Genomic DNA, 23,519 nt, shown 5'->3' with positions numbered 1-23,519 from the left:
CTGTGCCCTGCTTGCGCGCACGTCAACGCTACTTGGAGTATATTGGACCCTTTATGATGCGCTCGCTGGCATTTTGCTACCTCCACATATACAAAATTCGGTGTTACGTGACGTCAATGGATGACGAAATATATGACAAGTGCAAACATGATAATCCTAACACGCGTGTCATGTAATAGCAAGGCAACATACCACGCTCACAGAGTGGTCGCGGCCGTTTCGCTTGCTCCACATATTCTAAATTTGGTATCACATGACGTGAATAGATGACGAAGGTAAACGACACATCCAAACATGATAATCATGATACAGAAAGTCACGCACAGCATCATTTACCTCAACATCGTAACGTTGTGCATGATTTTAAAGTGACTTTTAAACATTTCTCATTTGTTATTCGCATATCATCAATTCCCACTGTACGTTTGATCTGACAATTTTTCTGAAACAATAAGAAATCAAATCAATAAGCGACACCGCATCAACGTGCCAGAGATGGCAGCATGACACAAACATACGCGCATAAACCTCGTGAAACACGGTACTAACTTGTCGCATTCGTAACAAGCTGATGTAAAAGCCTTTTTGTTTGTTTGTGTGTGTGCGTGTGTGTGCGTGTGAGCGTGTGCGTGTGTGTGCGTGTGTGTTTGCGTGTGTGTGTGCGCGAGCGTGTGCGCGAGCGTGTGCGCGAGCGTGTGCGCGAGCGTGCGCGAGCGTGAGCGCGTGTGTGCGCGTGTGTGCGTGTGAGCGCGTGTGTGCGTGTGAGCGCGTGTGTGCGCGTGTGTGCGTGTGAGCGCGTGTGAGCGCGTGTGAGCGCGTGTGAGCGCGTGTGAGCGCGTGTGTGCGTGTGAGTGTGAGTGCGCGCGTGTGAGTGTGAGTGCGCGCGTGTGAGTGTGAGTGCGCGCGTGTGAGTGTGAGTGCGCGCGTGTGAGTGTGAGTGCGCGCGTGTGAGTGTGAGTGCGCGCGTGTGAGCGCGTGTGAGCGCGTGTGTGCGCGTGTGTGCGCGTGTGTGCGCGTGTGAGCGCGTGTGAGCGCGTGTGTGCGCGTGTGTGCGCGTGTGAGCGCGTGTGAGCGCGTGTGTGCGCGTGTGTGCGTGTGTGAGCGCGTGTGAGCGCGTGTGAGCGCGTGTGAGCGCGTGTGAGCGCGTGTGAGCGCGTGTGTGCGCGTGCGTGTGCGTGCGTGTGCGTGTGTGCGCGTGTGTGCGCGTGTGTGCGCGTGTGTGCGCGTGTGTGCGCGTGTGCGCGTGTGCGCGTGTGTGCGCGTGTGTGCGCGTGTGAGCGTGTGCGCGTGTGAGCGTGTGAGCGTGTGAGCGTGTGAGCGTGTGAGCGTGTGTGTGCGTGTGTGCGCGTGTGTGCGCGTGTGTGCGTGTGTGCGTGTGTGCGTATGAGCGTGTGTGTGCGTGTGAGCGTGTGTGTGCGTGTGAGCGTGTGCTGTGCTGTGCTGACGTTCACATAACATTAATTATCGTCATTTAAAAACACTTACTTGTTTGACGGCAGTCAGAACTGCAGTGGAGGGAGAAAAACAAAAGCAAGCAACTTGTGCGCATAGACGACATTTATTTCTAAATAATATTACACACTAAAGATATCTTTAGATAAAAGGATGCAAGACAAGCATGCGCACTCCTATGTCTAGTTAATGCTTCCCAGTGTTTCCGAAAGCCCCCACAAACACTTAAAATCCAGCTGCCCAAACTTTATCGTAATGCTATTTTCACGCGAGTTACCATGTGTGCTGGAAATAAAGTGGAATGTCAACGGATCGGGAAGGTAACAAAAAAAACGAAGTTACCCCTGGTTATCCGTCGTCATTTTCAAGTACGTGAGCTCTTGGACAGGAAGCTTGCTTCGGTAAATCGTCAACCTATATGAGTGCGAACCATGCAGCACATAAACAGAAAGCGGAAGCTACGACCTACCCAGGCAAATAAGTAAAACAGAGCTGGCAATCACAAAACCTATTTGACGCAAGTGCCTTGTGGGACTTGAACTTTCATACTGTTGTCATCTTATCACAGAATTCACCACCTTATGTCATGTCATAAAGCTTTCACTCAAGCCAACGGATATCCACGTTTTCTCTTCAAGTATGTAATCAGATCATGATATCAGATGAGCGTCTGTAAACATATCGATAACAAAACTAGAGTTTTTAATTACGGTCAAACAATACTATCTCGAACTCTCTTATGTCACGTACAATCCTTGAGCGAGGCGAGCACAGGGGGCGTTGGAAGGCCGCAGTCAGTCAACACACGGTTTGAGTGATACTTGATATTCGCCCGGTAATCTGAAAGATTGAAGAGAGAAAAAAAAAACCAGATAAGATGGAAGGCAACATATGTTCTAGCACTACGGTCATTCTTAAATTCTAAAGCCTTCCGAGTGTTGGTCATGCCGAATTCCCTTTGGCTGAGAGTGACGACTGCGTCAAAAAAATTACTGGGCCACCGTGATTACATTGCATTTGAGCCACTGTGGCATTTGTGAGAGCTCGCAGCTAGACATACCGAAAGAGACTATTGAAAACTGTAGATTAGTTTCGTGGAATCCCACAAAGTGGCGCAAGGGTTCAGAAGAGAAAATTGACGACTACCCCTTTGTATAGGATGGGTCCATGCGTTTCTGCGTCCACGCGGTTCAGGTTGTCCAGTAATTCATCCTTTTGTTTCTTATTGCCAGCTTTCTGGTTAGCTCAATCAGTTGAGCTACAACCCCGCGGACTTCCGTTAGTTCCGGGTTCAATCCCCGAACCGAGACAAATTTGTGACGATCAATATGCTTTGTGATAAATCCGCGTGGACTTCTTTGTGGCGTCGTGTTATGAAGGCATATAGTTGTCTGTTTCCCTTTCGAGACCATTGAAATTCAGTTCAGTTTATCATTGCGTGATGATTCGCCATAACCAACCCAACCAGTCTACAAACCTTGGTTTCCCGATGTGATGAGGCTGAACATGTCTCCCCTGGCAGACTTCAGGTCGGCAAGCGTGGATCTCAAATCCTGTTGAAGCACAAGTTTCAAGAGTTTTGAGCTATGGTTCCCACATCCGCACAAAGCTTTATCGGTGAATAATTGTGACGATTCACCTTGACGGTGCCGACGATGTAGCGCTGCACGTCGAGCACACCTGGCCCTATGATCTTTTCACCCTTGTCAACGGCGATGGCGAAGTGGTTAGTGCTGCCCCACAGACAGAAGATGGCGACCCTTGGCACGCGAAACATTCACAGTGTAGAGAAAAAGTGGCAAGTTTTCTCACTGAATATCGTTACCGAAACCATGCGCATCATTTCCCCTCAATTGTCAAAATTGCTGAAAGGAACTAGGGAACACTTTTCGTGGGCTCAGTCAAACATTGGTGTGGAGGATGGGGTGAAGAGAAGACAGTCATTGCGGAAAGTCACACAATATATTCAAATTTACATGGCAACGACAACTGAACGACATACGCGACTGAAGCGAAGCCAGTAAGCTAGTGATCGAATTCACCGTGGGGGAGTAGTATAGGCAACTCGTCGCACTGCCAAACTCGAGGATGCTGGTTCGATTCATGGCCATGGCCACCGTATTTATATGCGGTCTAAATGTCATTACACAAATATATGTATACTTGACTTCACGTTCAATAACCGTAGTTGGTCAAAATAATCTGCAGTCGTTCGTGGTGTGCCTTAATCATAATATTAGGTTCGGCATGTAGAACCCATAAGCTATATTATCGATCAGTGACGTCTGCGCGTGTTTGTGCCTGCCTTCCTGCTGACCGCTAGGTCACGGGTTCGAGTTCACTCGCGGCAGCAGCATGTCAATGGAGGCGAAAATCTAGAGGCCCATGAGCTTCGGCTTAGGTGCGCGTTAAAGAACCCTATAGATTATTATTATTATCATTATCATTGTCATTATTATTATTATTATTGCATGCTAGACCGACCAACATGCTATGCAGATTAGTTTAGCCAGTAAGCAACAATAAGATAATCGATGCAGTTATACTCACGCGTTTAGGGCAACCAGGATCACCATGAGAACGGTGTAGAAATGCAGCACACGCATGTACTGTACGGTGATGTTCTGCACCTTGCGGCCGCCGAATGCTCCCACCATGCGGGCGAGCACGACGAAGAGGCCGCCCACGAAGGAGCCGATCATGAACACCGACTGGGCGATGGCTACGACGCACAGTATGGGCTGGTACGTGAACAGCTGCCATGCGCAAGAGATGCAGAGGGACCGCATATTCACAAAAAGCCTTACGCTAGAGTTGCCCGTAAGACAAAAAAACTAAGCGAATCTCCATGCGGAATGCATGATTATCAAATGCAACTGACCAAGAGACATAGAACCCTTATGAAGAAATTTTTGCGCATTGACCCCAGGAGATGACGCTTCGATATCGTGTGGTCGTGGCTTAAAGTCCAGTGGCACTTGCGGTACCATTATTATCAATAATACCTTTACATAAAACAATTATTAGCAATATATTACCAGCTTGTAGCTCAATAAATGCTGAATTTATAAAGCCACCACCATTGTATAAGGGAGGTTAATGAGTACAAACTGTCGTACTTACTGCGGTTAGGTAGGTGAGGTACTGGTGTTCGGTATCCCTCCTTGTCATGATGGCGTTGATGAGGCCTGCCAGAAAGCGCCGGGTAGCTTAATCCAGTGCTGTATTCTTCAATATCAACGTACTAAAGAAAGATGGCATTTCTTTGGCTACTATCCCGGTATCTCAACCAACCGACTAACCGATAGTGCATTAAACAAAGTGTGACGTAATGTACCCACATCGACGTTACCTGTCCGCGTATGACTTCGACACACAAACACACGCACGCAAGCGAATTGCGTACTAAATACTCATGAAAAAAAAATCAAGTTTCTCTCTCAGCATGAATCAGTATACAATAGCAACACTTTCGAATGTTACACGAGGGAAGGCTAGCCATACAGCATCAATCTTGGCGATTAAAAAAAAGAAAAGAAAGCAGAGCTAGCCCACACATTCGTTGCAGCGAGCGAATTGACTTTCGTGCTGCGTGTTCACTTCATTGCAAAGCAATAGCAAAACCAGAACGTACCAAGTTATGAGCCATCTTGGCAGGAACATTTCCAACAGCAATTGACCGAGCAATATTTCTGCCGCAAATATGCAGCGACTCCTCCGGTCCTCCCTCTACCTTCAATGACATGCCTCTCGTGCATCGGGAGACGGCCGCGTTTCCTTTCCGCTTGACAAGCATGCGTCAACTGCACTCACACACTTTCACTCGCACGAAGTACGTACGATGCGAGCGCAATTATCAAGTGAGACTATACGGAACGTCACAGCAGCTCTAACGCCGACTGCAAGAACGCACTGAGAGGGTTCACATAATTACCATTGAAATAAAGAAAATGTTCACAAGGTTCATAAAACGGAAGTGTTGGCACAATGCTCAGACTACGGCAATGCTATGTGCACGAAATGTGAAAACTATAGTTGCATGGTTGCTTCTGAAATATTATTGTTGTTTTTAGTATTGTTGTTTTCAATGCAGGTGTAATTTAAGATAACTTGCCTCACGTCAGCATCATGCATGGTATAAAAAAGGAAAAAAATGACAACATGTGAAAGGTGGGCTAGAACAATAGAAAACTTTGTGTGATATTGTTAACACGTCAAATTTTTGTGTACTTAAGTACTGACACCCGCGTGAGTTGAGGTCTGAAGTCTAGATCACACATGATTAAGCACGTGATTTAAAAAAAATACTGAAGTGCAAACACATAGTGCCCGGAACAATGCAAGCTTGGACACTCGTATTCAAGTGCCTGGTAAATCTAAAACATATGACAACGCAGTCGAGTGAAGTGTAATCGGAGTACAGTAGAATACTCACTGGAGTCGGTGACCGTAACAGTCATAAGGGACACCGCTTTCTGCACCAAGTCGTAAAAGGTGTGAAGATAAATAGCAGGTTCCTCTCGGTCAATAGTGCCGGCCATCTTTGGCGAGGAAATAGCAATGGGCGCTTTGAACTGCGGAAAATACAAGATATATTGTCACGTTACAACTTAACTGTAACCTGTATATAATGGCACACAAGGACGTCAAACTGATTCGAACAACGGCAATACGACTTTATCGTTTTTCTCTGCACGCGCATCTTCGTCCTCGCCTGAACAGCGGCACATACAAGCCCGCAAGCATCTATGGAAATAATTTCAGAACTTGTACAAATGGCAATATATATGTATGAAATAAATCTTGCTTTTACATCCTAAAGCCCCAATTTGATTATGAAAGACGCTGTAGTGGAAGGCTTCGAAAATTTAGACCACCGCGCTCCATATCGGTAGAAGCACTCAGAAGCTCCACGGTAGAAGCACTGGTAGAAGCACTTTGCTTCTACTGATATGCGGCCGCCGCAACCACCACGATCATTATTCTCCGGGCCAGCAATAAATACATTAATTAATTCGCAAGCTGAACATTTCTTTTAAAAATTCCAAAGCACGCGACACTTCGGTGCGTATTTCTTGGCAATAAATGGCGAATTGTGGTTTTTAGCCACGTCAGGATAGTGCTGATAGCTATATAGCATATATTTATTGGTATCCGCTTTGAAAGTAGGCTGTCACAAAGTCACCTTTGTTTGTTCAAGTCAGCGTGCATTACACCTGTTTCCTAGCATTTTAGGCTCTTTAATCTTTAGTACACGGGTCGATCGCCGCTTATTTGCCACCAGTGCTTACTGAGGCTGCCCCACGCACACGGGGAGAAACATTCGTGCCCTCTTGTTATCAATAGTTGTGTTAAGTGGGAGTGAACTTTTCACCATCATAAATTCACCCTGCTTTTAAAATATTTTTGTACCTTTCCTTTAACCAATCGAAGCCTATATATGTTTACATATTGTACTACCGCACTGTTATGCAGTAATGGCATTCTCTGTGGGTAATCCCATAACTTCACTACCTCACACTACATTTTTTAACACTCTTAGATGTGCGAAGGCTGCTTGATTTGTACCGAGGCTAACAGTTTGCACGTTTTAAAGGATATCATCAATTCGTTCAAGAAGACAAAACTTCGATTTTGACGACCTTAAGAGCTGGCAGCGACAACAGGATACACGAAAGATACATGACAAGTTCTGATCACCATTTCTATCAAAGTTTCGTGGCAGAGCACTCACCATATTGCTATAACCGATGCACCTGTTATGAACTACAGCTTACACCATCGCATAAACGCTATCATGTCACTTTCTCGTACAAAAGTGCTTTAGGCCTACTACCTTGGGGGCGCCAATTAGCACACATGCGTAAGACTAGCTACTTCAGGTGTAAAAAAAAATGTTAAGTATAAACACGCACTCTGGGAATTCGGCGCAAATTTACAGGTGCCTTTCAAATGCCAAGGTCTTCGAATACGATAATAGAGTTACGCCACAGTCACCTTCCCGACGAATACAATGATTATGCTTCGCATAATAAAGATTCCCATGATGCGTATGATCCGCCGAGTTTTTTTCTCTTTATTTACACCGGTCTTTACCTCAATGGCTTAGAAGTATAGGTAAGATATTCTACTTACCACAATGCGCTTTAACTGGGCTCGTTTTGCTTTGTATAAAGATGCCTGAGCTGCTGAGCAAAGAAACAGCCACCCGATCGTAGGCCTCCTTTTCTTCTTCGTTGATTGGTTGGTTGGTTCCACGCGCAGCATTTGCAAAAGACGGTCTTCTTCTTCAACAATGATAACTCTCGCTGTCTGTACGCTGCAGCTTCCAGTAGACATAGAAGAGACATGCTTAGCACGAGGTTCCTTGCAAGTCGAACACTATGCTAGAATCATCAAAGAACAGTTGACGATAATCAAGTTCAGCGCATGCCACATGCTTACGCATGTCGTTTTCTCAACTTCTATAAGTTTTCAAAGCTTAAAAATGGTTGGGTTTGGTTACATTAGTATGTACTGCATCAGTGCAAGCGTAGTCGATGACGATTTCATAAATTTACGCCTCAAAAAGTCTGTTATCTTATTTTCTTTTATATTTGTAGTTTTTTCAAGCTTGCTTAGGGAATTATCGGCATATACTTCTTGCTACCGTACTAACGAGCCATTGACCTTATCGTGTACGCTACAATTAAAACGAAAATGCGCATCATCGTCACCATAAGAGATTTTCTCGTTTATACCTCAGCCCCTACAGATGCTGTGCACAATACTGTAAGTAAAACAAAACATTACCATTTTAGTTAAGTATTTCCATTTTATCACCTTCTAGACTCCAACTAGGTTTGCTAAACTAATTGTTTAAATTATTCAAAATACGTTACTGACCCAACAGGGCATTGTGTAAGGGGAATTACTTCATATCCAAGTGTTTATCCCCACGTGTGTTACTATCTAAAACATAAAATCCGAGTGACAGTCTAATAACCACTCGCTCGTTTAGCATTTTGATTTATTTGTTCATGGTTCATTTCAATTCTATGTGCGGCGTGGACACCCTTATTGCGCGTGCGCGTCCCCTCTCCTCTCCAACGCTCCCCCTCTCTTTCCTCGCAACTCCCACGCAGGCAGCATCTGCTAGAGAGTTTCTTCGCTGCGGGGGTTACGGGCAAACGGACGAGGCAGCCGTTGAGGGCGCCGCGACGAGCACGTGGCAGGCGACGGAAGAGTGACGCCAGCGTGCACTGCGAGGGGAGCGTGACGTCTACACGCAGCGCAGCACAAGTGTGACCTACTTGGCACTGCGCCAACACCAGCGGCGCGCGGGCGTTGTACGAAGGCACAGTGTTACACAGGTTAATCAAAAAGTTGCTTCGCATTTAAAAAAATGGCAGCATATCCATGGAGTGAATGATGGATAGTGGGGCGAAGCATCCGTCCGTCCATTCGTTCTCGCTTTCGTCCATCCATGCGTGCGTCTGTGTAGCCGCCCATGCGTCCATCCGCCCGTCCGCGCGTGCGTTTGTTCGTACGTCCACACGTTCATCTGTGCGTCCGTCCCTGCTTTCGTCCATGCATCCGCTCCGGCGTCCGTCCATGCATCCATCCGTCCATGCAGCCATCCGTGCGTCCGTCCATGCATCCGTCTGTGTGTCCGTTCGTCCACCTGTTCAAAACTCCAAGTACCACCATCTCGCATATTTTCATCATTAATTCCTCATATAGAAGCACCGCCATCCAGCGGACATTCGAAGGACTGAACGAGGGGAGGCACACGCACACTTACTTACGGCTTGCGCTTCGTGTTTACTTCCCACCTTTAACCACCTCGAGTTCATGGTATATGCTAGTTCACTGTATTCATGGCACTGCGGCCCAACGCTCGGTAAACCTTTCTAAAACCTAGGAGGTTACGCCCAGCGAGTATAACGTAGCAACCCTTTCTTGTCTTCTGTGCGTTGTTGAACAATAAAAAAATTTGCAGCGTGCGCGTTAACTAAAAGCCGAATTCTCCTGTTTCTCATTCCCCCTTAGCAGCCATTGGCATGTACATTGAGCACTATCTTTTATTGTTCAACAACGCAGAAAAGAAATCTCTCACCGGCACCACTTTGGAGGTCAAAATGTTATACTTGTAACACACTACTACAACGGCTACGAGGGACGAACGGGGGCCGCTATAAGGAGCTTCGCCCTTAAAACAGACTGCTCGCGCTGCACAACAGTTCTCTGGCCACCCTGAATATATGGGCACTGAATCTTAACCTCCAATGTAGTGCCGGTGGTAAATTTCTCCTGTGCTTTGTTGAAAAATCAGTATTCGCAGCGAGTGCGTTAACTGAATGTGGATTGTGGGTCTCTGTGTCCAATCGTAGCATTTTTTGTCTCATTTCCCATTAGCAGCGATTGGCATGTTCTAATAGTAAACCAAGGTACATCACTGCGTACAAGGGGGAAGCATTGGGCCTCCCCAGTTTTCTCTCCTGTGCAACGCCGCAATGAGCACCAGCGTCAACGTCACCGCCAGTGTAAGCGTTAGCGCCCGCTGCTTCGCATCTATACGTATGGCTCCCATTAGCGGGAGATTGTGCATTTTTATTTTTTGGTTTAAATTTTGAGTGTTTCTTAGTTATTCGCCTTAAACAACCTGACATCCTGTTTTCGGCCCATTTAACTTTGTGGATGAATGTCATTAGAAAAAAGACATCATCATCATCATGTTGCAATAGGCCATAAGCGATAACGAGAACCGGGGAAAGAGAAGAAGATGAAGAAGAAAAACTGGTTGCGATGGTAAACAGGACGCATAGTTCGATGCATAGTCCGACGAATAGTCCAACGCCCAGCGTCAGCAAGACGAGTGGACAGCGGTCGCTATCTCACGGTACCCGCAAGGCGCAATCGTCAAAGCCGGGTGCCACACTGGCGGCAGAGATGACCGGCGACAAGTCGCAAGAGTCGTCCAAGTCCGCCGCCGCCAAGAGCACGCAAATGCGCTCGGCTCAGGCACTCAGCTTCTGGAGCATGTACTCTTCCGTTGCGGCGCACGTGAATCCGACGTGAGTATACTCAGTTAGGACATGACCAAGAATAGTCCAGCAGGAAAAGCAAATATATCATTTAGAATGCCGTAACAAGAGATACCGGATGCTGCTATATTTTGTATGCCATTCTACGATGCAGTTGTCTAGAAACCACGAAGTGTAACTCGAAAGAAGGTAGTGTGAATGCAGAATATGTCTTGGTCAAAGCGAATAGCACAGATGCATCAGCGTTACGTCTCCTACAGTGCAAGACCTCCCCGCTTTAGCTTGACCACTGTTCTAGCGTTCCAGATAAGGTGCACGGTAACAACTGAAAGGGGTGAAAGTTACTCTGAATTGTTCCGCTACACACAAGTGTTGAAGATCGTGCGACTTTGTTTTCTTTTTTTTTTTCGTACTTGAACGCATTATGCTTGGCCTCATTACGGGAAAGAAGAAACGGCCGAGCGGGCCGACACAAGAGGACTAGAGCTCTGTTTCTTCTTTGCCGTAAAGCGCTGTACTAGTTCGAGACCTCTACACATACATAAGACACATAAGCACCATATGCACGCTCTTTCGTCCTAAAAGCGTGAATGTTGGAATTCCTTGCCGGGTACTATAAGTGATTCTAAAACTGTAGAATGCGTCCAAACTAACATTAAAAATATTTTGTAGGTGAATGCCAATGAATGCTTGCTCATTCCCGTTCGTTTTTTGTAATAATAAAATTCCGTGTACCTTGCGTACGATATTTTGTCCTAATTGTAAATTTTGGCACTCTGATGTATAATACTGTTATGTATGCGATTTAACATGTATAGCGTAAGTTTTAGGGTGTAATACTGCGGTGCACTTCTTTGTATCAACTATGCATTGCTGCATTATGTTTGACATCATCGTTACGTCGAATGTTGCATGTCAGTAGCAGGTCGTTACTTGAAATAATATATGTATTAGATGCATTGCTAATATACATTTAAGAAAGGACAGGTATGTGGTCCCGCCGCGGTGGTATAGTGGCTAAGGTACACGGTTTCTGACCCGCAGGTTGCGGGATCGAATCCCGGCTGTGATGGCTGCATTTTCGATGGAGGCGAAAGTGCTGTAGGCCCGTGGGCTCGAATTCGGGCGCACATTAAAGAACCCCAGGTGTTCAAAATTTCCGGAGCCCTCTACTACGGCGTCTCTCATAATCAATCATATGGTGGTTTTGGGACATTAGACCCTATATACCAATCATGTGTCAGGTACTTGCCCCACGCTTGTAATGGCCAATAATGCCTGAAATCCCCAACTAGTACTTGCAACTTAAATCATCAATATTCCTATATGCTTAGTTATTAACTGTTGAAACACACCTATGCCACGTACTACTAGTCACTCGGCTGTGACATTGCAGGAGGTTCATCACCGTGGCTGATCTGGCGTGCGCCGTGGCCACCGTCCTGGCCATCGCGGTGCTCATACTGAGCCTCACCATGTTTGTGGACAAGGTGCCCGGTAGCGGTACGAAGAACGTGGTCGTGCGGTGCCGCTTCGGTCGCGTCCTCGGACTCAGCTACACGGTGTTTGGTCACACGGACGTGTACGCCTTCCTGGGCGTGCCGTACGCGCACCCACCCGTCGGGGAGATGCGATTTCGACGTAGCTTCACGGACTTCGACGTCGCACGGGTGTGCTTCCTTTGAATTGAACTTACTCGCGGTCCCGTCGCTCATCAATAAATCGTATTTCACACTTTCAAACGCTACTGCGGAAACCAGTTTCAAAATAAGAAAAAAACTGCTTGGCGTAAGCTTAAGTATAACGTCAGTGCGAGTACCTACACACAAGCCCCAAACTTGCACTGTGTTGTGTTTGGATTTTATTAAGGGCGTATGGTCAATATTCTTTCATTTGAGATCACTAGTCTTAAAACAAAAAAGCTTTCTTTTTTTTATTCTGACGTTGTTTAACCTGACGTTGTTTAATCCGACGTTGTTTAACCTGACGTTGTTTAATCCGACGTTGTTTAATCCGACGTTGTTTAATCCGACGTTGTTTAATCCGACGTTGTTTAATCCAACGTTGTTTAATCCGACGTTGTTTAATCTGACGTTGTTCAATCTGACGTTGTTCAAACATGTTTTGATATATGTGGCAATAAAGTTCACTTCACTTCACGTGATCGACGATTTATGTGGTCCTCAAAATAAAACTTCTTTTTCCATGATAACTAAGCATCAGGTTCAGAACAGCAACGGGAAAGAGTTGTTTACTATTACCGCCCACGATGCGCCGTAAATGTTGCTCACATAAATAAGCATTTCTCGATCACTGTTGCATGTCGTCACGACACTAGGTGTGAATACCTTGAAGTGGGGTTTGTTGAGTACTTCGTATTCGTAGAACATTTAGCACTGGCATGCTTCAATGCACATACGAAACATGTTCGTCTGACTGCACTGAGCAACTATTTGCATTAGCTTAATTATCTCACTGTAAATTATAGCATAACCTATAATACCTAATGCAACTTTCTTCCAGCAAGAATGATTTACAGAATCCGTCATTGCTTAGTTCCAAACACTCATTTTCATAACGACAGCTGCGCATGGGTGGGAACCCAAACAGCGTATATGACGTTTTTTTTTTTCGCTTTATATTTGCTTCCGAAGCATCGACAGTGTTTTGCACGCATCCCTAGCATAACCTTTCAGATCTGTTAGTTATACCAAGACCCATTGTATAGACGCAGATTTGTGCGCCGCCTATTAAGTGTAGTTCACAAAAGCTGAAACCAGCCTCTTCAGCAAAAACCATTTGCCGAGCTCGTCCACAGGGCTCACTGATAGACGGCACTGGGCCCAAGCCGGCGTGCGTGCAAAGTTCCCCCGACCAGTCATTGTCGGAGATCTCGGAGGATTGTCTCCACCTCAGCATCTGGACGACATCGCGTCAGTGCGACTATCCCCGCTGCGCCAACAAGGCGGTGCTCGTGTTCCTCCACGACGGCTTCTTCCAGATGGGCGGAAACAGGCAGCCCTTATATGACGGAAAGTACGATTCCATTGTTGCTGCGTCTCTATGAATGCACAGCTCTTAAGATGATTCTAGGATTCTAGTTTGTGTAAGATGAACGTACACATTCTAGTTGTGGTAACCAAGCTATCTGCAACCAACACATTACTGCAGTGCTAGAATCTCGACTACCAGCACATGCATCTTGAACGTAACTGATGAGTGATGACACGTGGCGTCGTCTCATATATGCTGTAACATAACACACTCCAGTGTCGGTTGCATGTAACACCCGTGTATATATACTTCGATCCCCACATGATCACCATTTATGGCGAAAGTAGTACTGTTTAGTTTGACATAATGATAGCACCGACTGTTAATTTGACACAAAGTTAGCACCAATTTTCTATTGCATTTAAAAGGGTGTTCTTTCAAAGAAATGCAGTTTCTTTTTACATGCGTACAGGTGTTTTGTCGCATGAGCTTAATGTGAACGATATCAATTGCGGGTGCATGTTAAGTACCCACTTTAAAATGTCGGTATAAATAACGCTTTTTCGAAAACCGGTCGTTTTCAAAAAATAAGCTGCGTCAGCCAACAGGTACCGGTGGCAGACATTAGCCTTTACCAGCAATATGAAAATAAATACAGTGATCTAATTTGGTCAACATCGGTAAAAGACATCATACATCGCTACATCAAGTGCGTGGGAGTCACACCAAGACATTGTCTTCGAATAGCTGCACTAACCTGTGTACACCGATTCGCGTACGTGCACCGCATTTCATGCAGGTATCTGGCCGCGTACGGTGACGTCGTTGTCGTGGTGCCCAACTACCGACTCGGGGCGCTTGGGTTTCTGAACGACGGTACCGGCAGTGCTCCCGGGAACGCAGGCCTCTACGATCAGCTGTTGGCCCTGGAATGGACGCGTGACAACATCGGCAGCTTCGGCGGCAATGTCTCCAACCTCGTGCTGGTCGGCTACGGCGCGGGTGCAGCGGCTGCAGGGTACCTGCTGTTCGGCGAGGCTGCCGGCGTCATCGAGACGGGCGCGGTCCCCAAGCGAGTCATTCTGATGAGCGGCAGCCCCTACACCAGGTACTGATGCGAGAGTATTCCGAAGTCCACCGCACTGTCGTTTGTCTCCGCCGGGAGTGCGTGCCAACTGTGCCAAAGTGCACCGACGCGCCATCAGCTGACGTGGTGCCTGCTGGGGAGAGAGCAGCGGTGCGCATGTGCGTCGTCGTATCTACTGGTTGGCACACAGATTTCTCTGCTGCGGTCACGGTGATCGACTAAACATCAACTGGATATTGTTCTATCTGCTTTGTCGTATCTCCAACGTTGTATTACGTAGCGGCTGCTGCTGGGCTGTCTCGCGTGCCCTGCTTGGTCTGACGCTCATCGCCGGAAGATATGTCGTGATGCGCATGAGCGCCACTACTTAGCACTCTACGACGACAGGCGCCACGTCAGCAGATGGCGCGTCGATGAGATTTGTCACGAGCTGCCGTGGTTCATATACTTTCGCTCAGATATGTTTTATAGTAGCAGGGGTTTTACATCCCAAAACTACGATATCGTTATATGAGAGACTCCGAAAACTTCGACCATGTATGTATGTATGTATGTATGTATGTATGTATGTATGTATGTATGTATGTATGTATGTATGTATGTATGTATGTATGTGTGTATGTATGTATGTATGTATGTATGTATGTATGTATGTATGTATGTATGTATGTATGTATGTATGTATGTATGTATGTATGTATGTATGTATGTATGTATGTATGTATGTATGTAGCCAGATCAGCACTCCGCCAAACATCGCTCCGTCAGTTGAAGGTGGAGCAATCATGCCGCATATTGGACAGTTCTCTGCTATTTTTAACAGTGAAAGGGGATCACAACATGGGCAGATTCCAGCGCAGTATTTGTCCAACCCCCCCCCCCCCCCTTCTGTGTCGGTGTCTGTAACCACTATCACCCGAAATGAAACCAAAAAATTGCAAAATGAGAAACACTGAGCACAAAATGGGAATCGAACCTGGACCCCCTGTGTACTAGCCCAATACTCTACCACTGAGCTACGCCATTCAATTTTCAACAGTATACAAATTTCCTACGATTGTTTTCATGTACAATGGTAATTCCATGCGAGGTACCCAATCGCGCATATGCTTTTGATGCTCGACACTCAATTACGAACTGACTCTATGCAGTCTTCATGTCAGGTAAAGAATCACGTTAACATGTGTAATAAAATGTGTTACAACAGTCAAATAACAACTAAGCGTTACACGGTGCGAATCGCGTAACGAGCTCATCGATACAGATCATTACAGAAGCCTCAGGCACAATTCTTCCTCGTCTTCTGCCACAGTCTGAAAAAAAATGCACATCATTCAAATAAAATAAAAAATGCCTTACAGGTGTGTGCGGGTACCACGGTTTTTTTTTTTTTTGAAGAATGAATAATAATGACATAGTTATCGCTTCCCCCCCCTACTCAAAAATTATGACTTATGGTGTAGTTAATGTCATGCAAGTATATACCTGTAATAGTTGCCGAAAGAATGTTAAATAAATGTTCTAGAAAAACCACTCTAGCAGCTTTAGTCATGACCGTGCTGCACATTCCACGCAGACCCAGTGTTTTTTTTGTTCCCTCTCAGATTTAAAATCATGCGCATAAGTTTCCTCTAAACATCCGAACACTCATTGTACACTGAGAGTAACGTCCATTATGCTTCGTTATCTCTTGTCTTCATATGTGCGATGTGGAATTCGCGCTCCAGGTACCCGGATAACACCGAGCTCAAAAGCCGCCGCGTGGTCGACCAGGCGAGAAGGTTGCACTGCGTGAATGATTCCAGAGCAGACATCAAGTGTCTGCGTTCGTCAAGATACTGGCTCTTCGCGAAGACGGCCGCCCCGCCCCTTTTCTTCCCGTCGTTCACCGGTATCATTCCGTCTCCACCTCGACAGTGGATGCAGGAAAAGGTGTGCGATCTATATCGTTAACGCTTCTTTTGGGCCTAGTTGATTCATAATCGTAGAGGTACTTTTAAAGCGCCAACACAGACGCACCAGAAAATAAATGTCGTCTCTTTCTTTGTGGTGTGTCTGCGTTTGCGCTGTGAAAGTACTTCTGTGATCTATATCATGTCACTGTTTTTTTTTTTCATCCATCATACTAGAACTATGATTTCTTTTCGTCACTCCTTGCGTAATTGGTAGCCTCCTCATTTTTTTTTATAGATGTCGATCCTATCGGTTAGATCGGGGTCTAAAACAGGCGGCCCGCTCACCTTAGTGTGGCGCCTGCGACCTGCAGATGACTGTCTTCTTCGCCTATTTCTTCCCTTTTTATCATTTTTTTACTTACAATATGTTCTTGGGATAGACAGATATGAGTGCTTTCAGGCATTCTTTTCGTGAGGCATGCCATTCTATCCTCATGTGTTGAAACATAACCATGGAATAACAAATCTACATTTCTGAATCGGTGCCGATTTCAAAAACCGACAGAGGGGAAAACTACAGATGTCCATATACGACAGTTGGGAAAACCTTTAGTTCCAATGACAACGTTAGCTGTCATCTTCTTCGAGTGCATCTCTCCCCACCCCTTGCCCCCCGCTTCACACTGCCCCTGCCTTCGCCCATGCCCTTGTCGATGCTACTTACACCGGCTTTTTCGGTCAATTGGCCCATTCGACGTTTTCGCACCAAGATATTCATTAAAGAGGCGTTGCAACACGTAATCATCAAATGGCATCACTGTCGGAGTGTCTTGTCCCACAAATTCACTGCCACATTTTTTTTTTTTTTTTGCTGTTCATCAAGTGTGGGTTGAGTTACAAGAAGTGGTTGCACTTTAAGACCTTCCTCTCCCCATTCCTCTCATCGATCATTATGAAAGCTCCACTAAAAAAACGGGGGGGGGGGAAGGAAAAGGGGCAGGAAGTTACGTCCGTAGGTCAGGGCAGATGATTACCTCGAGAACTTTTTTTCGATTTCTATGAAGGCTCACTTGTCCGCATCGGGGCAGTGGCCCCGAGAGCTACGAAGCTCACGATGTTCAAATCAGCAAAAACCCGTGTCCTTTGGGTATGCAACGCCAGCATCGCAGACAAGAACTTTTTTGAGAATGGGTTAGGGTTGTCAACTATCACCATGCCTACTTTATGTGTGTTTGTGAATGCGTTTGTATGAGTGCGTATATAACTACATGCGCAAAATTGAAAATTTTCTAGGGGGCGGATGAGTCAAACCCCCAACCCCATCCTCTCTGCACCCTTGTGTAATATAGTTTATTTTTCGTATATGTTAGCATTTATCGAGTGAAGAGCGAGTAATTTCTGACTGACTGTAATTTATTTGTAAGTTCACTGTCACGTGCTGCACTGGAACGCTTGCTTTACATCTTCATGGGAGTCTTGAGTACCAATCGGGAGCATTTTCCGACGATGTTCAAAAAACGTAGCTAGGCCTCTTTAGCACTTCGTCATCCGTCTCACAGGAGCCCATAAGTGACGCCGAAATTCTCCTGGGTCACATGGACGACGAGAGTCCGCTCGCCACGCAGTTCGTTCGCCTGCTAGTTACACAGCAAGGAAAACTTCCTGATGTGACGAAGGTCTCCGAAACGATCTTCGAAGCACTCAACCTAAGCAGTGACATCCTTAAGGTTATTGACGCCGACCCGAAGGTGAGCAAAAATGCAAGAATAGTAAGTCATCTTCCCAAAACCGTTCCTGCATAAACCGTTCCTGCATAAAGAACACCGGCCATAACGGGTGAAAAGGCCAGTGTTCTAGTGCGCTGTTTTTAGGTGAGAGCTTTGAATGCCTCATCAAACCAGAAAATAAACCTACATCCTGTGTTGCGGTTTCCGTTGGCGGTGTCAACAAAAGCAATGCAAAAAATTGTCATGTGATTACATCACCACATGGCGTCACAGATCACAACATATGTGAAGTCGTTATAACATCATCGTGACGTAATGTCACTTAAAGAAGTTGATTGATTGATATGTGGGGTTTAACGTCCCAAAACCACCATATGATTATGAGAGACGCCGTAGTGGAGGGCTCCGGAAATTTTGACCACCTGGGGTTCTTTAACGTGCACCCAAACCTGAGCACACGGGCCTACAATATTTCCGCCTTCATCGGAAATGCAGCCGCCGCAGCCTCGCTTAAAGAAGTCATCGCGTGGCATCGTTAACCTGGCTAAACGTGGGCTGATCTAAGAGGCAGTACAACACCACGTGAGGTGCGTCCAATCACGGAGGCCGTGTGACGCCACTTTACGTGCAGGAAGCTTTCGTAGGGTTGCGGGACAGGATCGATGCAGTAGACTGAGAAAAAAAGAATGCGTTTGGCCTTCTGGTCGTCTTAGATGGGTGCATATAGAACCCTGGGATTTTTCTATGCGAGGTATAATAGTGATGTCATGAACTACTACTCGATTTTGGTAGAGAGAGTACGTCCTGCATAAGGCAGGCACCGATTTGGACAGCCAAGTCAAATGTTGCAGTTGTGCGTTGCAAGGAGAGTTTAGAAGTGGAATGCGAAGTTGCCATCTTATCCGGCGCCCTCTTTTCATACAGCAGTCGGTTCTCACACACTAGAGAGCTTTTGGTGCCTGATGCTTGATGTCGAAGAACAGATAACCTGCCGTAGGCCAATAGTTGGTGTAAATCAGAAAGGGGGGGGGGGTCTAAATCAGGCGTGCTTCTTGCCATGGGGGGCGACGTGCCAGTGTCGCACTTCGCAGTCCACAACATTACAGAGTATCCACACCTGCGCGCTCAGGATTCACTTTCACAACGTGCACTCAAAATCATGACACGTGCTTACGTAACGTTCCTGCTTGCCATCCCTCTCTTTGTGGCTTCCAGTGCGCTCTTCGAGGTAACGGAAGAGAGTAAGCACGTGTCATATTCATGTAACCACTTGTTCTTGACTTATTCCAGAATTATTCGCGGCGAATGATTCCTAAGGCAATAAATTCTTATACTAACCAGGTTTAGTGATTACATGCAAAAGCGCTTCACGGCGCTTGTAAGGTATACAAAAATCCTGGATATGGAGGCGAAAATGTCGTAGGCCCATGTGCTCAGATTTGGGTGCACGTTCAAGAACCCCAGGTGGTCAAAATTTCTGGAGCCCTCCACTACGGCGTTTCTCATAATCATATGGTGGTTTTGGGACGTTGAACCCCACAAATCAATCAATCAATCAATCAATCAATCAATCAGAAATCCTGGATGATGGCACGTGCCGTTTCAGTGTACTCACATGTCACATCATCCAGGTCGACAACTGGATAACGATGAGCACCTTCACCAAGCTGCTGGCTGACCTGCTGGTGATATGTCCCGTGCGGGACATGGGACGCCTACTCGCCTCGGCTGGCAACAACCGCGTCTTTCGTTACCTCGTCTCCACAAAAGCAGCGGCCAATGCCACTGGGGCCAAAATGGGTGACATGCTGCGACTCGTGTTCGGCGCGCACTTCCTGAGCCCTGTCGAACTTGCCGCTTTGGCCCGCGCCAGCGAAGCCATCATCGGCTTTTGGACGCACTTTGCCAGGACAGGGTGCGTATGCCGAGGATATTATAACCACGATCGCGTCAGCTCACAAGCTTACGTGGCTACACAACAGCTACGGCTCGCTCACCTCGTATCACTTTGGTAGTCAGGACGTCGAATCCCAGAATGCTGCCTCATTCATTCTCTTGTTAACTCTGATTAGGCTGCTGATCTACTAAGGCTTATTGAACTAGTTCAAAATGCTATTAAATATGGTAGAACTTGACGATGTCCTGAATAGTGCGCTAAGTTTCTATACGCATGGGCGATTGACCAGCCTCCCCTCCGGTCATCTTACTGGGAGAAGAGGGACAAGCTTGTTTCAAACATTACTCTGTCGTAGCTGTCCTGTAAATTTTTTAGGCTCAGCTTTATAGCCATGTACGTTATTGACGATAATAATAGCCAAGAATTCATCAGAGGGACACCCAAGAGCTCTCTTCAGTACCCGTATATACCCTTGAATAACCGAGGACCTAAGGCAGGCCTTTCTACATTTAACTTCGTCGCTACACCAGTTTTCTTTTTGACGCACATACACGACAGGACAGAACAAGCACCTATGTAGACACATTGTGCCTTTATTTTGTCCTGTCGTGTATGAACGCTATGAAGAAAACTTCGAGAGATGTGCTACCAACAAACTCTCATCACGTTTCATGTGAACTTCATCGCTTAATTTTAATTGTTGCATTCTTTGTGGCACTTGTTTTCTTTCAGGCTCCACCAATTGTAGGGGATTGTGGGGGAGTGGAAAATGACTGCTTTGAAACTCGCATCTCTTGTTAGAGAACCATGCTCGCACCAATGCACTTGCTACAAGTCTCGGAAGCGTCGACTGCATTTTAAAACATTCGATTAGAAACGAATGTGCTAAAATTTGCAAATTTTTTCCCACCGCGGTGGTCTAGTGGCCAAGATACTCGGCTGCTGACGCGCAGGTAGCGGGATGATATCCAGGCTGTGGCGGCTGTAATTTCTAGGTGAAAATGCTGTAGCCCCGTCTGCTCAGATTTGTGTGAACGTAAAGTACCCCAGGTGGTCGAAATTTCCACCGCCCTCTTCTACGGCGATTCACATAATCATATGATGGTTTCGGGACGGTAAACTCCATATATAAATCAATTTGCGAATCTTATTGGGACTTCATACCCTTTATTCATCACTGTTACAGATATGAGGTTGATTGCAAATGTACTAATGTAAGTATTATCGATATAAGGTATCAGTGAAGATCAACAGTGATTAGTGCCCTTTTCTCGCTAGTGTACTTTCTTTTTTTCTCTCACATTTTTTCTAAGGCTAATTCAGCTCACCCAAATCTGCACCGACTGTAAAGTTGGAAGCAGCCCTGTTCCTTGGGTTAGGTGTTTGGTAGTGGCACTCGAACGTCGGTGTGTCATGTGCACTGGTGTACTCTTTTGGCTTAACTCCACGTTTCGTCAAGCTGGCGAAGCGAATCTCGGAGGCCACGTGGCAAGAAACGCGTGATCGAGATCCACTCCTCCAGGAGTCGCAACAATATCAGCTGCTCGCAAAAAACGCCTCTGCTCTTTCAATCAACTCATTCATTACAATTTCCCTTTATTACACAGACATTTATGCGGCCGTTATCCTAAGTATATTAACCGAAAATATCTGCTAGACCGGAAATGCCTGAAAGAGAAAACAGCAGCATCGCTTGTTGCTCGTGCCACTAATAATCATACCTTGTTTTATCTCCAGGAGGGTCCCGAACACAAACGGGTATGGTAAAGGCCGTTTCAGCATCAGCATCGCTCCAGAAGAGGAAGCAAGCGTCCTTGACATCCGCAAGGAACAGTGCCAACTGCTCAGCAGCTTCAGCATCTGATTATTCAAGTGCCTTGCGCAGAAGTGGCTGGCGACGCGTGGACATTTTTTCTTTTATCTACGCCTATTCACCCACAAAAAGCCGGGCCTTATCAGAATCATTCTTTCTTCGCCTTTCCCCCTCCTCTTTTTCGTACGTTGGCGATTTAGTCATTCTGTTATCCTTAGATCTTGTAGTACCGTGCCAATTCTGCACGAATGGCCACTTTCCACATAGGATAACAGTCACAATTTTTTTATGTGTGCTCTCTCTTGCCCAGTTGAGTGAGAGGTGATTCGTTCACTTGTATCTCCGAAAACACACCGATCACTATTAGATAGCAATAAATGGTTTAGCAACGGGTATTTCCATATCATTTTCTTTTTTAAAGTGTTCATGGTATCACTGCAACCGGGCATCGTGAAATTATTGTAGACGCCCCGAAACACGTCGGGTAAGGATAAAAATTGCCAACAGTTTCTTTCTTTCTTTGTGGCATTTGTTACTTTTTCAGTTGACCGGCGCCTGAGTGAACTTTAGTGGCTTAAAAAAAAACTCGCAGTTCGTGAAGTAGCATTCTGGGGTTTTTTAGTTTTATCTTACTCGTTCTAAATTATTCTACAGAAGCCCATACGGATAATCAGATTCTCCAGCCAGCCCCGCCGCAGTGGTTTAGTGGCTAATACCCCTGTCACACGGGCACCAGCGAGGACCGTTTAACTCCCTCGTCCTTACGGCAACGAAGATGTGGTCCGTGTCACACGGCCACCCTTACGCAAACGTAGGTAAACGGAGCATTTTGCAAAGGACGTTCAACGATCTCCCTTCGCAGCGAAACGAGGTACTCTCGTCCCCAGCAGTCTAGAGGTCAGAGAAAAATTTCGAGCACTAAGTGGCCGCAGTGAAAGAATAATACATTTTGGCAATATTACACGTTCTTTCATTGTAGTACTCATTCAATCACGTCCTTGTTTACATATATTTACGCCCGCCAGAGTTCACTCACTCTCAACACCGATGCCCTACACACCGTGCCTCTAGAGTCGGGCAGGCCGGCGCCAGCCGATCAACGTCATTACCAGTGCAATATCGTACCACTTCCTCGTGCCGTCCGCTGTGTCACTCACGGCTGAAGAACACAAAATGTGCACTCACGAGGCAAGGAATCGTAAGAATTTTTGTACCGGGCATGTACTCAGGCAACAAAACAACTAAAAGCACAATGTGGCCAGCGTCACTAGCAGCATCGCTACACTTAGCAAATGCGTTTTATTTGAAATTATTTTTAATGGTTTGTTAGTCGCATACCTACCTAATAGTGCTTTTTGTAAAAACCGCATGACGAGGATTCACAAAGAAATCAATAGAGATGAAATTAGAATACTCCTCCGAAAATCAAACAGCGCCAGCTGAGTCCCCTCGCGGCAACTGTTACAACCTTGTCATTGCCGTGTGACACTGCCACAACTCCTTCTCCATCGAACCCCCTAGGGGAGATTCACGTTGACGGTGTTCAACGGAGCTTGGTGGTGGCCGTGTGACAGGAGTATAAGGTACTCGGCTGCTGACCCGCAGGTCGCGGGATCGAATCCCGGCTG

General features: G+C 46.2%; 1 protein-coding gene across 3 annotated transcripts; it reads right to left on the bottom strand.

Annotated features, from left to right (window-relative positions):
- Positions 1 to 1,430: 1,430 nt before the first annotated feature.
- LOC119169350 (uncharacterized) lies at positions 1,431 to 14,871 on the bottom strand. 3 transcript variants are annotated; one of them, XM_075878573.1, is made up of 10 exons: positions 14,495 to 14,871; positions 14,230 to 14,398; positions 7,588 to 7,777; positions 5,888 to 6,026; positions 4,576 to 4,640; positions 4,003 to 4,208; positions 3,092 to 3,212; positions 2,930 to 3,005; positions 2,203 to 2,292; positions 1,433 to 1,505 (listed from the first exon to the last, which is right to left on the bottom strand). In XM_075878573.1, exons 2-10 carry the CDS (start codon positions 14,265 to 14,267, stop codon positions 1,468 to 1,470), a joined length of 963 nt encoding a protein of 320 aa, XP_075734688.1. In that variant the 5' UTR covers positions 14,268 to 14,398; positions 14,495 to 14,871; the 3' UTR covers positions 1,433 to 1,467. The 3 variants fall into 3 exon arrangements, with proteins under 3 accessions (XP_075734696.1, XP_075734688.1, XP_075734691.1); XM_075878581.1 differs by lacking the exons at positions 14,230 to 14,398; positions 14,495 to 14,871 and having other exon boundaries at positions 1,431 to 1,505; positions 5,888 to 6,019; positions 7,588 to 9,069; XM_075878576.1 differs by lacking the exon at positions 7,588 to 7,777 and having other exon boundaries at positions 1,435 to 1,505; positions 14,230 to 14,871.
- Positions 14,872 to 23,519: the final 8,648 nt, after the last annotated feature.

The sequence above is a fragment of the Rhipicephalus microplus genome, chromosome 2 (genome assembly GCF_043290135.1).
Source record: "Rhipicephalus microplus isolate Deutch F79 chromosome 2, USDA_Rmic, whole genome shotgun sequence".
NCBI lineage: Eukaryota > Metazoa > Arthropoda > Arachnida > Ixodida > Ixodidae > Rhipicephalus > Rhipicephalus microplus.
Note: the sequence above shows the minus strand (reverse complement) of the source record. Positions and strands in the feature narration are given on the sequence as shown.

Bases quoted from the DNA above. Each gene is read 5' to 3' on its own strand.
- LOC119169350 (XM_075878573.1), bottom strand. From the start codon at position 14,267: ATGAAATGCGGTGCACGTACGCGAATCGGTGTACACAG. The intron at 7,778-14,229 runs GTTAGTGCAGCT...GTCTACTGGAAG, and splicing joins ACGCGAATCGGTGTACACAG to CTGCAGCGTACAGACAGCGA. The intron at 4,209-4,575 runs GTAAGTACGACA...TGCGCATGGCAG, and splicing joins ACCTCACCTACCTAACCGCA to CTGTTCACGTACCAGCCCAT.